The following is a 14,421-nucleotide window of genomic DNA, read 5'->3' as shown; positions in this document are numbered from 1 at the left end:
GTATAATAAGAATAAATGTAGACCATTTTATTGATTGCTGTGAGTTACCTATGGGTTTATTTCAGGGGTAAATGGATAATGAGACTTAGGTTTTGATGAAGGCTTGGGATCTGGCATGAATTTTGCATCTCAGGTGCTGAGCTGTATAGGCTGGCTATATTTCAGTGGGGATGCTATTGATCTTTTATGGAGATGATGTTTTTCATATAGCACCTCCTGCTGGACAAGTTACAAAATATTCTTTCCATTTGGTCAGTTCGACTGGTGAAGGATTAATGATGTATTTATCTATTTTTACGGAGGAAGTTATTTTAAAATACGTCATTTTGTGAATTTTACATTTTAATTTCCTGAGATTACAGTGAATTTTAAAGGTGAATAATTAAACATGGACCAATATAGGTATTATATTCACAACGTAGGTGAGTGTAGTAGTATGAATATGCATTTAAGGTAATATACTTTAATATCTTTCATTTATATATCTCTCTACATTTTGAAGTATTTTCAAGAGCTTTCCAAATTTTGTATAATATATTGTACGTATTCTGGAGGCACTGACTGTGACTCCATAGTTAAGGTTGACTTCTGTTTTGCATTTAAGGCTGGGATTCAGCTTCTTTATGTATTAAAAAAACTGTGTGTGTGTGTGTATATATATATATATATGAGACACTGTTTTTTTCATACATAAAGAAACACTATTTCATACTGAAATAACTTTCCAAACTTTCCACTTAGTTAAAATTAATTGAAATCCTGTGCGTAGGCTATATTTGAAGAAATTTAGTTGTAATTAAGCCATGTTATTGTTGATTTTTTTATCTAAAAGCTTTTAAGTAAGCTACAGAAAGGGTAAGGTGAACTGCTTAAGTAGCTTTTAAGTGTGATCTTTGTGACATTAGAGGTAGCTCAACCAATCACCACCCTTCATCTTCAGCTAATTTGCACACAGCAGTTCTCTTGGTTGTAATCAGTAAGTGATCTGAGGGAGACAGAACAGATGAGAAGAGTTCTCGCTTGTCCAACTGTCATTGCTCTTTAAAGATTCCTTCACCGTATGGTAACTTGGGCATCAGTGCTGGGAGGTTCCCCAGGGCCCAGCTAGTTTGGGTCCACTGGCAGCACAAATGAGCCAGGAGAACAGGGAGACATTACCCCTTAAAGCACAGAGACATTAGACCCTATGGATGAGGCACCGAGCAACCTTCTTTTCACACAGCATCAGTGTATGTAATACTGCTCTCTCAAACATTTAGTCAGTTGCAAATTAAGGGCCAGATTCACCAGTAGATTTCAGTAGCTTTGTGTCTCTCTAGAGATACGAAGCAGCTGTAAACCCAGCTTAATTAGTTTCTTAGAGACTAACCAATTTATTTGAGCATAAGCTTTCGTGAGCTACAGCTCGCTTCATCGGATGCATCCGATGAAGTGAGCTGTAGCTCACGAAAGCTTATGCTCAAATAAATTGGTTAGTCTCTAAGGTGCCACAAGTACTCCTTTTCTTTTTGCGAATACAGACTAACACGGCTGTTACTCTGGAACCTTAATTAGTTTGGTTGCTTTGCAGTGCTCTGGTATACCAATGAATTTGCCCTTTGAAAGTTAAAATTAAATTAAATTAAAATTAGGATTCAAACTGACAACCTGCAGGTGAAAGGCTAGGTAGCTCATTAGTAAGGCCCTTCATTTTGGATATTTATGGTATTTTTTTTCAAAATTTCCTGGGAATGTATTAGTGTTTATTCTAAATTTTAAAAACAGAGAAAGTAAGTAATCTAAAACAAAGGGCAATGGGCAGAGAAGGGTTGCCTGGGGCAGGGGTTACTGATGTGATTGTGGTCTCAGTTGCCAGAAATGGGCTCCCTGCTCTTCTCGCTCCCTCACTACACAGAGGAAGCAGAGTGGTTTGTGCTAAAGGGCCAGAAGCATTGACCATCCTGTCACAGATTCCAGGGTCCTATCTTCAGCTCCCCATTCACAGAGTCCCTGCTGGCTTCCTGCACAGAGTAGGTTAACTGCCAGTTGATGGCTGCTGCACCTGCACCACTGGAGAGCGAGATGGGCAGGGAGCCTGGTGGTCCTGGCAGTAGAGACCACCCACAAGGAGCCCATCTGCTTCCTCTGCCAGACAGCACCCACTCCTGACCCCAGCCCTTCCGCGTGGCCCTGGGAAGTAGACAGGGTTGTGCCGAAGGGCTGGGGTCAGCCTCAGTCTATGGGTGGGGGATCAGTACTCATGGAGTGCAGCCTTCCGTTACCCTCCTAACCCTGGCCCTTCAGCATAGCCCTGTGTGTTTCTTCCACAGAACATTTATGGGTCCCAAAAAAGCCAAAATTTGGGTGAAAATCAGTAAAACCCAAATACTGGCTTTTTCAAAACCCGGAATTTTTTTTGAGAAAATCAGTAAATACCAACAGCGAAGAGCTTTGTTCATTAGCAATGCCCTGAGATATTCAGTCCCCCATAAGTTCTGATGTTACACTTCAGATAATAATGCTTGCCTTCTGAAAGATAGGTTTATTGTAAGTTCTGAATTTTTTGGAGTTTGCAGAGGCAGGTTCTTCCCCTCTCTAGACTCACCAGCAAAATATCTTGCCCCTTGGTCTCAATCTGAAAGACTCTACAGAAGAGTACCACGCCCTATCCTTAAAGGGAAAGATACAAACACCAGAAATACAACAATACAACACCCAAATTCACTTCTAAATACGTTTAGCAATATAAAATCATGCCAGCAGTTACTCCAGGGTTGTTTCACTAACTTTTATACATATATGTATATGTTTTTTTCACCTCCACATGGGTCATAAGCAGGGTTTGACAACCTTCAGATTCACAGCACTGACCTCTCCTACTATACTTTAGGAGTAACTGGTGGAGGAAAAGAGCATTCTGTTGTTCTCTATGGGGACCAGCCTATACAGGGAGACAACATACACTTTGCAAGTATTTTTGAGACTACAGTAAAATTCTGTGCAACAGTATTTTGGTTTCTGGCTCTGGCTCTGGGAGCAGTGTGATATGAGAGTTGTCGTCAGCAAAGTCAAATGTAACAATACCTCTGGGTAATCTGAAAGGACCAGACCTGGGACTGCTAGATGTAAAAGCGTGAACTTCTATCGCTTAAGCTAAAGAACTAGAAGATCTTCTGAAATGCTGTGAGGCAAAGTGTATAATATTTGGCTCTGTTATATTCTATTCCCAGCTGTGTGTGTACTCTCAGGTATCTATCTGTGAAATGGGTGAGTGATAGTTCCCCCCAACATACTGGCATGAAGCCTTGATTCATTATAAGGATTGTGAAGGGTTCAGAAATATTAACAGCAGTCAGTGAAAGAACTTGGACTAGAACTTTGGTCTCTAGGCATGCAGTATAGTATACCTTCCCTGTATGAAGGAGTTTCTTTCCCTCAAAAATCACATGACTGAATTTTTTGTCATTACAGGACTGCCAGCAGCAAGAGCCAAAGTTGTGGTATTCACAAGAGTTAACATTACATGTTCTGCATCATGTGTAGCGCAGGTAGAGGCTTACAGCTCCCTGTTGGAGAAAGTTCATAAATTCAGTATGATTTAGCATGTCACATAAGTTGGCCAAAAAGTGTATTTAGTAATAAATTTTAAGTAAGTCAACACTTTGAAACAGTCAGCAGATAAAATAAATAAATGTATTTGCTGACTGCCTAAAGATAGACTAAAATTCTGTCTGCAACATAAAATCACATTAGGAGATTTATTTTAAAAGTTGATCTTTCAAATGTTTTCAGCTTACATAGTTTAGCCACCTTTGTGGATGTAGTAAAAATTTCGTAAACCACTTCTTTAAAAGCATTTTAAAGAATTCCGCTCTGCCTACACTAATGAAAAATACGTATTAGTTGAAACATTTATCAACAGCAGTTTTTAAGAATTGTGCCTGTAACACAATCATTTTGGTATGTAGATGGGACCTAAATAAAACTAGAAGGGAAAATAGCCCTAAGTACAAAAAGCTTTCTTAGTTAAGGGCTAAAAAAAAATCATCATTTACTTTACCTAGTTAACTTGGAGTGATGATGAACGTGAGACAAGCTTACTGTATTAGCGAACAGCCATTAGGTTAGAACTAAAATTACATTAGATAAATGAAAGGTTATTTTACACAGCAGAGGGAAAGATATTGCTAACGTCTTACAGCTTCTACTTTCTCTTAATTGAAATCTGTTCATTTAATATGCACCTTCCTTCAGTGTGGATAATTCATAATTGGAGAAATGCTATCTATTCAAGTCATTTTCCTGGTTGTTTTTTAAGATCCACCAAGACAGCGTATAGTATCCCATTTGGGATTTTCCAGAACTCATAATAATGACTTCAACTGTTCATTAACCTCTGAACTGTCAGATCCCTTTGGAAAATGAGGGGAGCAGATTGATTCAAGGTTAATACTTGTTTGTAGAAGGTGAAGCCTCCAAGGTAATGCAGAGGGTGAATAGGCCACTTTGTTCAACAGCCACTGCCTGTGACTTTGCGTTAGCGTTCAGAAGTGCAAGCTATATAACCAAGAGTGAAACCCAGAAGCCTGACTGTTCAAATAACTTTTCTGGAATTAATAAAAGGTATTGCAAGAAAGAAGTTGGTGTCTGATGTATCAAGAGTTAATTTAGCAATTTGGAATTAGAAGCAGCATTATAATAAAAGAGAATTTATGGCTTCTGTAGGGAAGCAACATTGATTTATTGAGTTTATTTTTAGTGTATGAAATCTTTCATTGTGGTGGAAAGTTGTCAATTAGCCTGTATAGCCATTAGTAGAATCAGGCAGCTATTTTTAGTTCTCAAATGTTGTTGTATTATGGACAAACAGTTGATGTTTGAGCTGGATGATGTCTTGTTTTGATTTTCTTGGTAAATCTAATCCAAATCCTGTAAAATTCTGATACATTTCACAGCTCTTAAATTTGCTGTAACTCTTCTAAGCTCTGTTGGAGCCAGAATTTCTGAGTAGGTGCAATATCTGTAGTCAAATCCATAATCTTCTTAACAATTCTCCGGTTCTTGTGGCTGGGCAAAATACTTTGATAAGGCAAGAGCACTGACAGCGTCCTAATGAATCATTGGTAACTTGGGAAGTGGGTCTTCATTGTCTTTAACTTGTTTTTTCTCTCTTCTCTTAGGTACATCCGAATAGTTGGCACCCACAACACAGTGAACAAAGTTTTCCATATTGTGGCATTTGAATGCATGTTTACCAACAAAACCTTCACTCTTGAGAAAGGTCTTATAGGTAAGAAATACAACTGTTTTTTAATTCTATAGTTATCTCTACTATATGTAAATTACTAAAGACACTTTTTTTCTCAGTCATTTCAGGTTCATTGCCTGAACTCATCTTGTCTTTGCAACCCTAGGGTTCCACTCATACCAGTAGAAGCAAAGCCCATTTGTTTGTAAGAACATTCCTGTGTCTGCTTCCATTGTAGGTTGGCTACATGACTTTAAAGATGTGTCTGCACTACAGAGCCTATGGTGTCATAACAATGCCTGCATAGCCACCTTGTGTAGGCACAGCATACATTGACAGAAGGAATTTTTCTGCGAATGTAGGAATATGACCTCCGTAAAGAACATTGTGCTTACAGAAGCACTTTTCTGGCTGCGTCTACACTGGGGCTTTTTGTTGCCATAATTGTCAGTCAGGGGTGTGTTTTTTTCATATCTCTGCCCAGAATAGCTATGCTCCCTCAAGCTTTGAGTAGAGGCCAAGTCTAAAAGACTTACTGTGACTGTCTGCTGGGATTCTCAGCATTGTGAGTTACTGTGTTGTGATGGGTTGGATCACAGAAACCCTCTAAATGATGTGCCGAGACTACCTCTGAGCCCGTTTTCTCTGGCAGCTTGGGGCTTCAGAACCTTGCCTTGTTTGAGCCAGGCACATTAGCTTGCTACAAACACAGCCCCAGGTCTGAGCCACATTACCTAAAAGCTGCAGGCTTAACTGAAAACAGCTTAAGAAGTGTTCCTGTCTCCAACACTCAGATGCCCAGCTCCCAATTGGGTCCAAACCCCAAATAAATCCTTTTACCCTGAATAAAGCTTATACAGGATAAACTCATAAATTGTTCGCCCTCCATAACACTAAAAAGAAAAGGAGTACTTGTGGCACCTTAGAGACTAACCAATTTATTTGAGCATGAGCTTCCGTGCTCAAATAAATTGGTTAGTCTCTAAGGTGCCACAAGTACTCCTTTTCTTTTTGCGAATACAGACTAACACGGCTGTTACTCTGAAACACGGCTGTTACCTCCATACACTGATAGAGATATGCACAGCTGTTTGCCGCCGCCCCCCGTATTAATACATACTCTGGGTTAATTAATAAGTAAAAAATGATTTTATTAAATACAAAAAGTAGGATTAAAGTGGTTCCAAGTAATGACAGATAGAACAAAGCGAATTACCAAGCAAAATAAAATAAAACACGCAAGTCTAAACCTAATACAGTAAGAAAGTAATTACAGATGAAATCTCACCCTCAGAGATGTTCCAATAAGTTTCTTTTACAGACTAGCCTCCTTCTAGTCTGGGTCCAGCAATCACTCACACCCCTGTGGTTACTGTCCTTTGTTCCAGTTTCTTTCAGGTATCCTTTGGGGGTGGAGAGGCTACCTCTTGAGCCAGCTGAAGACAAAATGGAGGGATCTCCCAGGGGCTTAACTAGACTTTCTTTTGTGATGCAGACCCCCTCCTCTCTCCTATCCAGAATTCAGCTCCAAGATGGAGTTTTGGAGTCACATGGGCGAGTCACATGTCTATGCATGATTGAGTTCGTTACCAGCTAGGCCACATTCCTGGGAAAACTCACATGTGGATTGGCATCTCCAAGTTCATTGTTAGCTTAAGTGTTTCTTGATTGGGCACTTACTGAGAATAGATTTTTCTCAGGAAGCTGACCAACTGCTTCACTGAGGCTACTTAAAATTAAACAAGTACATAGCCAATATTGATAACTTTGAATACAAAAATGATACATGCATACAAATAGAATGAATATATTCAGTAGATCATAACCTTTATAGAGATATGTTACATGGCATATGTAGCATAAAACATATTCCAGTTATGTCATATATACATTCATAAGCATATTCCCATAAAGCATTATGGGGTTCAATATCTCATATGTTATCCCTCTCAAGCCTCAGAAAATGAGAGTTATGCTACAGCTAAGCTGTGTGACAACTCCTTGACACACCAGCTTGTCTGTCTTGTCAGCAAATTCTTCAGGACTCTGCCAGTTGAAACCTTACCTTGCAGGTAACAAACAGTGAGCCCCAAATTCTGAGTTCTTCAGAGATGTCTCTCTGCAGTGTCCATTCCTCTCACTGAACACTTACTGAAGTTAATTTTGTTGATCCTTTAAAGAGGTAATATTCTGTAGCTCATTCATTTTACTGGGGTTTGACAAATGCTCCTATTTCAATCACAGCACTGATTTGCTTTATAGTAAAATAAAACAAGTTTATTTTAACAAAGGGACATAAGATTAAGGGATACTTAATGTAAGGGAAAAGAGAGAAAGTTATAAGGAAACAAAAGAAAAATACTCTTCTACCACTAAACTTAATTTCAGCAAGTTACAATCTTTGCCTAAGCAGGTTTCTCACCTAAACTCAGTTCCCAGAGACGTCAAGCCCCTTGGCTGAAGGATTCAACATTCTGTGATTTCAGGAACCCTGGCCCCTTTAATACCCCAAGTGATGGGTACCACAATGGCTTTCTGTTTCTGCTTATACCTTCCAAAGTTCATTGACCCTGTTACAAGAGACAGCTACCTGCTATTCTTCCCTTCCTGTTGACTTCCTATCCCCCTGCAGGTTCATATGTAAATAGGGGTTCCATTGTTTTGATTCCATAATGCTTAATTTACACTGGAGACAGGTAAATATCTACCTTCCCTCCTGTCTGGGAGAAAACCTGTTTCTCCCTGTGTTTGGTCACAGACTTTAAAGCATAATATCAGCTAGTATCCATAATTCCTCATACAGTGTTAACGCATACATTTCACAATATTATTCACTGTGTGTCACAGGCTTTCATAAAAGATCTTACTCAATACACTTGTATAATACAGTAATATTGTATACAATCAGTTGATTCAATTACTTATCAGTTGCGTTTCAAAAGCCCTGTCTTTATAACTCAATAAACCTTTGAAATTTATTCTTCTGAGGTGTATCTCTAGATGAAGTTTCTCTCTCCTGATGTGATATAGATGCCTTGCTGCCTTCTCCCATGCTTGTTAGCTTGATAGCTTTGTTTACTTTATATGTAAATATACTTTCACTGTGTCTGGCTGATGACAAGGCTAGACAGACAAGCAGATACTCGTTCCTTTGGTTAAAGGACAAATTGTGCTTATGCATCGCTTGCCAAACACATTTTAGGAACGTAATTCTAGCACATATTTATAACTCTTTGTACACACCCCATACATACATCATGCAGGAATATTAATGCTTAGTGAGTTATTAGTTTTCCAGTGATATATCACATGCCATCTTCTGGGTATATATCATGATAACACTATGTTAAGTGTAGTGAGTAAGTCAGACCTGACACACAGTAATGAATCACCAGTAGGCCTCTGTGTCACACTTACTATGCTTAATTACTAGAGTAACTGTTAGAAAATAGTCTTTTATAAAGATTATTTGAGACTTCCTGTAGCTGCTGTGTGACAACATTTGAAGAATCGTCTTGTATGCTCCATACCAGACAAGAAGCACTGCTTCTTGTAGTATATTTCAGTGCCTCTTAGGATAGTAAGATTCAGAATTCAGAGGAGGCCTTTCAGGATTCACAGAATTTTTAAATTTTATGCATGCAGCAGTGAAGGTGAAGGAAAAATAGTTTTAAAAAAGGGGGAAAAAATTCTCTCCTAAATTTCTTTTGTGAGATTTGACTGTGAAGAGCTAGTCTCTGAGTCTTCCAGTCCTCTATTTGGCCATGTACTGTGGAGAAACAAGGTAATTTCACAGTCACTCTTCAGCATCTCATAAGATTTACCACAAAATCTCTTTTAAAATCTCCTTTTAGGCTTGTAAGTATGTGAGAAGGCAGCCCCTGCCTGTGGAGACCTCTTGCAGCAGGCTGCAGCAGAACAAGTATGGCTGTCTCAGTTTCCCCTTGGTCTAGCCATAATAAGAGCACAGTTCCTCTCACTGTCCAATTCAGAGTCCCACCTGTGGGCACGTTTTATTCACATATACATGCAATAATCTATAGAATCCTCGTGCTAAAACCGTTCTGTCAATACCCACAGTAAAACATAGAAATGTATTACAATTTTCCATTCCCATTTTCAGGGAGATTACTTCTAGATCATCCACCTCTGAGTCCACCAGCACTCAGTTCCCAGTTCTTTTCTGCTCTTGTTCCAGAGCTCCAGTCTCCTGGCCATCCACCTGAGAGTGACCAGTTTCATGACACTTCTGCCCAAACGCAATCCAACGACTGAACCCTTTTCAGCCTCCTATCACTGGCTCTCCAGCTCAGGAAGGTCAGCAGGCTAACCTTTCCACTTGCCTCCTAGCCAGTTCCTCCCTATTTCCAAGTAATACCTGCAGAAATTTCCTGTCTCTCCCAGGCAGCTATCCCTTGCTCCTCCCAGGTAGCTCTTACCTGCTATTCTCTATGTATTTCTCAGGCAGTTCTTTCCTACACCTTTCCTTGCTTCTGCCAGGCAGTTCTCCCCTTCCTCTTCCTGTCTTCCGTCTCCTCAGGCCCATGTGCCTTGACTTAATTAAACCCAATTGAGTAACAGCTAATCAGTCACAGGTGCACTGGACACCCACTCTTTCTTAAAGGGGCCAGTCACAAAAATATATGAAAGGTCAAGTTAAGTCTTTCTAAATTTTATTTGACATGGTTCAAGAGTGTGCAGGGCTCCTCATAATACAGATAAAAAGACCTTATCTGTGCCCTAAGGAGTTCACAAAATAATCTCATATCTGATGTCAGCAAGGTACTGTATCCAGGCAGTGTAGGAAGGAATTGCATTTAAAGAAAAAGTGCAATATCAATAAGAGTATGCAGTTACTCAACAGAGAATAGTACCCAGCATGTTGGAGTAAATACTTTTAAAATATATACGGTCTTAGCTAATTTAAGGTGCAGAAATCTTGTGCTCACTCATATAAAGCCATATTATTACTGTGTGCAAATCAGTAATAGATACATGTGTATTATAGTATTAGTAGAGCTGGGATTTTAAGAATTACTTAGGGTGCTGTTTTGGGTTTTTTAATCTATAGTTTAGGGCACATGTAACACTGTTTTCAACTTGTGAGGTGAGAGCTGTAATATTTAAAGGCTACTTTGTCAGACCAACAAATAAGGGGGTCAAGGTGTGTGGGTATACATGTGAGCTTAAATCCTAATTCACTTGTCTTTCAGATAATATCTCTCTGACGCTTGGTTTGGTTTTAGCAGAGTTCTGGTGTGACATGTTGCTGCTTTCTTTGTCTGTTTTAGCAGTTGCATGTCAATGGGTGCCTGATAAAAGCCGTTGCATTTCAGTTTAAATATAGTGGTGGAGACTCTTGGTTTTGCTCAATCTCCATTGCTAAAGGTTGTAAAGACTTAAATATCTTTTTTATAGCAACATTAAATGGTAAGTTACCCTGTTAAAGTTACAGTTAGATTTTAGCAAAGAATAACAGTATGTCGAAAGCATGCCGTTATCTGTGATACAATTAGCATATAAATGACAGAATTCTGCCAGGAAATTATTTGAATTCTAGCCTGATGATAACAGGAATAACTAGCCTGATCTTTATTGACTTTGTTTTCCATGTTACTGTTATAAGACAAAACTGAAAGTGCAATAAATTGAAGTGTAAATGTTTATATTGACCATAGGAAGCCTGAGATTTGTTCTAATGTTTTGCAAATTTCCATGGAATCTCTTAGGGTTGTTGAAATGCATTATATTACAAAACATTGAAAAATGTTAAAGTTTCAATCAGAAATATTTAAATCATATTTGCATACTCTTTCTTCTAAGCTTTATTGGAACAGTGGGGACATGCTCTCACTGTCTAACTTAAGTTGTGTGTTTTGGTAGAGCTGGGTGACTTAATGCAATTTGATGGTTTTTATTTGTGCATCTTATTAATAATTAAGTTTAACACAGAGCTCAAGATGGCTAGATTTTCAGTAAGATCTCAGTCAGAAGGCTCTGCAGATGATACATCTCTCCTGCATCCATTGGGACAGGCTTAGACTCCTGCTCCTTTATGCTTTCCCAATCATGTGTCCTCTGCTTCTCATTACAGAAATCATGGGCCAGATTTTATGAAGTTTTTGGATTGTGCCTTCCAGTCCTTTGAAATGAAGCAGAGGAAGAGGAAACTACACCGTTTCCTTTGCCCCTGCAGCTGCCCCACTCCCCTTCTGTCTGGGTAACAGCCCATGGATTATGTCATCGCAGATTTAAAAGCCCACCTCTGGTCCTGTCTATGATCTCCCAGGCTCAGAAGGGTCTGGGGCCCCAGGCTCAGAGATTGCCTACTGGATCAGGCCCCATTCAATATCTGGCCAGAGGAGGAAGTGGTGTTTCCCACTGTATAACTGTTAGCCCAGTGGTCAGAGCACTCACCTGGGATGTGGGAAACCCAGATTCAATTCCCCCTCTGCTTGAGGTAAGGGGAAACAGTTTTTGAACAGGGTCTCCCACATGGCTCAGGAGAATGCTCTGAACATTGAGCTATGAGATATTCTGATATGGGTCTTTCTCAGTCTTTCCTGTTGAAGCTGTTCCACTTTTGATAAATAAAGAATGATTGGAGCAGAGGGACTGGACTTTGGGTCTTGCACCTTGCAGGTAGCTGTTCTAATCACAAGGCTAGAGAGCCAGTCTCTCTCTCTCTCTCTCTCTCTCTCTTTCTCTCAATAACTGTTTAGGCATTTATCCACAGTGCAACAGCTTTCACAGACTGAGAAACACCCTCATCAAATTATCCCATAGGTCAGTGGTTAGAGCTAGAGCCCTGCACGGATACAAAAATGTGGATCCACATCCGCCAGTAGCAACTCGTGATCCAACCTGCGATCCGCTAGCCGTCTTTTACCTGTATCCGCACCTGCAGAAGCAAGCCATCTCACAAGGGCTAGTGACCGCGGGGGGAGAGGGGAGCGAGTGTGGGGGTAGGGTCTTGCAGGAAGAGGCAGCACGAGGGTGAGGACTGGAGGTAAGGGGAAGCGCGGGGGCAGGGTCTTGAGGGGAAGGGGCAGCATGGGGGGAGGCAACTGGGGGGAAGGGGCGTCTCATCCTGTGCTGCTCCCAGGGGCTTGCGAGCGACAGCACACAGCAGCAGCAGTACGTGTTGCATCACAGTGGAGCGGAGGGGTAGGGTGCTGGGGCCCCACGTGTTCCAATCCCCATGGCCGGGTGTGGGCCTTGTTGCCCAGGAGCTGGAAGACTGGGCCCAGGACTGGGAGCACGGCCAGGGTGGGGACACTGGTGTTGTCTGAGGAGCCCGAACTGCTGGCCAGGAAGTGGCATGGTGAGTGGATGTTGGGCAGCCCCGACTCCAACCTGCCTCCCGGCCACTGGCCCCGAGTGCTCCCCAGGCTGCTCAAGCCGGATGCCGTGGGCCAGGTGCCATTGGTGAGTAGAGCCTTGCATGGTTTTATCTGCATCCGATCCACTATCTGCAAAAATGGTCCGCAGATATCCGCGGATTTGCAGGGCTCTAGTTAGAGCACTCTCTTGAGAGATATGAGATGCCTGTTCAAATCCTTTGGCCTCCTCTCGTCCTATCAAGCCCAAGGGGTGGAAATTCAATCTGATTCTCCCACTTTTCAGCGGAGTGCTCTAACCACTAGCCTAGAAGTTACAAGGAGGTCGCTGCTGCTGCCTCCAGTGTTTTGTGTGAAGTTAGGCATGTGCCTAACTCATTCTCACAAGAAACAGCTTAGGCGCCTAAGCTGCCAGACTTCAGAGGAGGGGTTCCTAGTTGTGGATCACTAGCGAGATAGGCATCATCCTGGAGCTAGGTGCCTAACTCTGTGAGAGGGGGAGGGGCTGAGGACACATCTCTCTTGTCAGCATCTCCCATTGGCTATTTTAGGCATCTCTCCACCTAGCGTGCTGGCTTACGTGCATTACATTCTTCGGCACTCATCTCTCCCTGTTCATTGTATAAAAGCCTGGGCATCTGACTCAGGCTTTTTAAATTTGTGTGTTCCAATGATTTTCTAGTCACCTAAAAGTTACGTGCCCTGATGCTCAGCATTGTAACGCCTAAGTCCCTGTGTGGATCCAGGCCTTTGTGATGCCGGTGGGAGAGCTGGCACAGGATTTAGCTCTTTCTGTGCTGCTTAATGAAGATCTCTCAGTGCCTCCCACTTGTCTAAGTGATATTGCAGTGTTCAAGTAACTCAGAGTGTGAAGGACCCCACAAGAACTATTCTCTGAGAACTGTGTGAGGGCACTAAGGCTAAAAGTGGATAGTTTAGAAAAGAATTTGGTTACATATAGCACCTTGCATTCTCAAATATCTTACAGAAGCAATGTGTTATGGCTTGTCTAGGGGGGCACAGAGGAACATTTCGGGGAGGGGGGTTTACAGCTGGGGCCTGGTCAGGGACAGAGTGCCACCCAGCTCCACTCCTGGCTCAGCCCCAGCTGCCAGCTCGACGCCTGGGGCCCCAGCTGCCGACCTTGGCTCCACTCCCCCGTTACCCCCAACTATGGCCCCAGCCTCAGACCCCATAACTCTGTCTGCGTCCCCTTCCCCCCTGCCAGCCCCACTTCTGGCTCCGGCCCCGGCTCTGGGGGCAGGGGAGAAGAGCAGATAGGGGTAATGGGAGCGTGAGGTAAAAAGTTTGGGAACCACTGGTCTAGACAAACAGTTCATGCATGGCAATCTGGGGTGTAAATATACAGTGCATTAGCCTGCCGTTCACTAATTGTCTGTGTGGACCCTGCCACCATGTTAGGTTTCCTAGTGCACACTGACCTAGTGCGCACTGACGTGCACAAGTCCATGGGGCCGGATGAGTTGCATCCAAGAGTGCTAAAGGAACTGGCGGCTGTGATTGCAGAGCCATTGGCCATTATCTTTGAAAACTCATGGCAAACGGGGGAAGTCCCGGATGACTGGAAAAAGGCTAATATAGTGCCAATCTTTAAAAAAGGGAAGGAGGAGGATCCTGGGAACTACAGGCCAGTCAGCCTCACTTCAGTCCCCGGAAAAATCATGGAGCAGGTCCTCAAAGAATCAATCCTGAAGCACTTACATGAGAGGAAAGTGATCAGGAACAGTCAGCATGGATTCACCAAGGGAAGGTCATGCCTGACTAATCTAATCGCCTTCTATGATGAGATTACTGGATCTGTGGATGAAGGGAAAGCAGTGGATGTATTGTTTC

General features: G+C 41.9%; 1 protein-coding gene across 1 annotated transcript in view; it reads left to right on the top strand.

Moving 5' to 3' along the window:
- BTBD9 (BTB domain containing 9) overlaps positions 1-14,421 on the top strand; it is a 291,643-nt gene that overhangs the window by 160,983 nt on the left and 116,239 nt on the right. The window contains exon 7 of the mRNA XM_084623356.1: positions 5,160-5,269. Within this exon, the coding sequence (XP_084479482.1) occupies positions 5,160-5,269 (110 nt within the window). The remainder of the gene's footprint in view (positions 1-5,159; positions 5,270-14,421) is intronic.

The sequence above is a fragment of the Lepidochelys olivacea genome (assembly GCF_965140295.1).
Source record: "Lepidochelys olivacea isolate rLepOli2 genome assembly, chromosome: 3".
NCBI classification, from domain to species: domain Eukaryota; kingdom Metazoa; phylum Chordata; order Testudines; family Cheloniidae; genus Lepidochelys; species Lepidochelys olivacea.
This window is presented reverse-complemented; position numbering and strand designations above follow the sequence as displayed.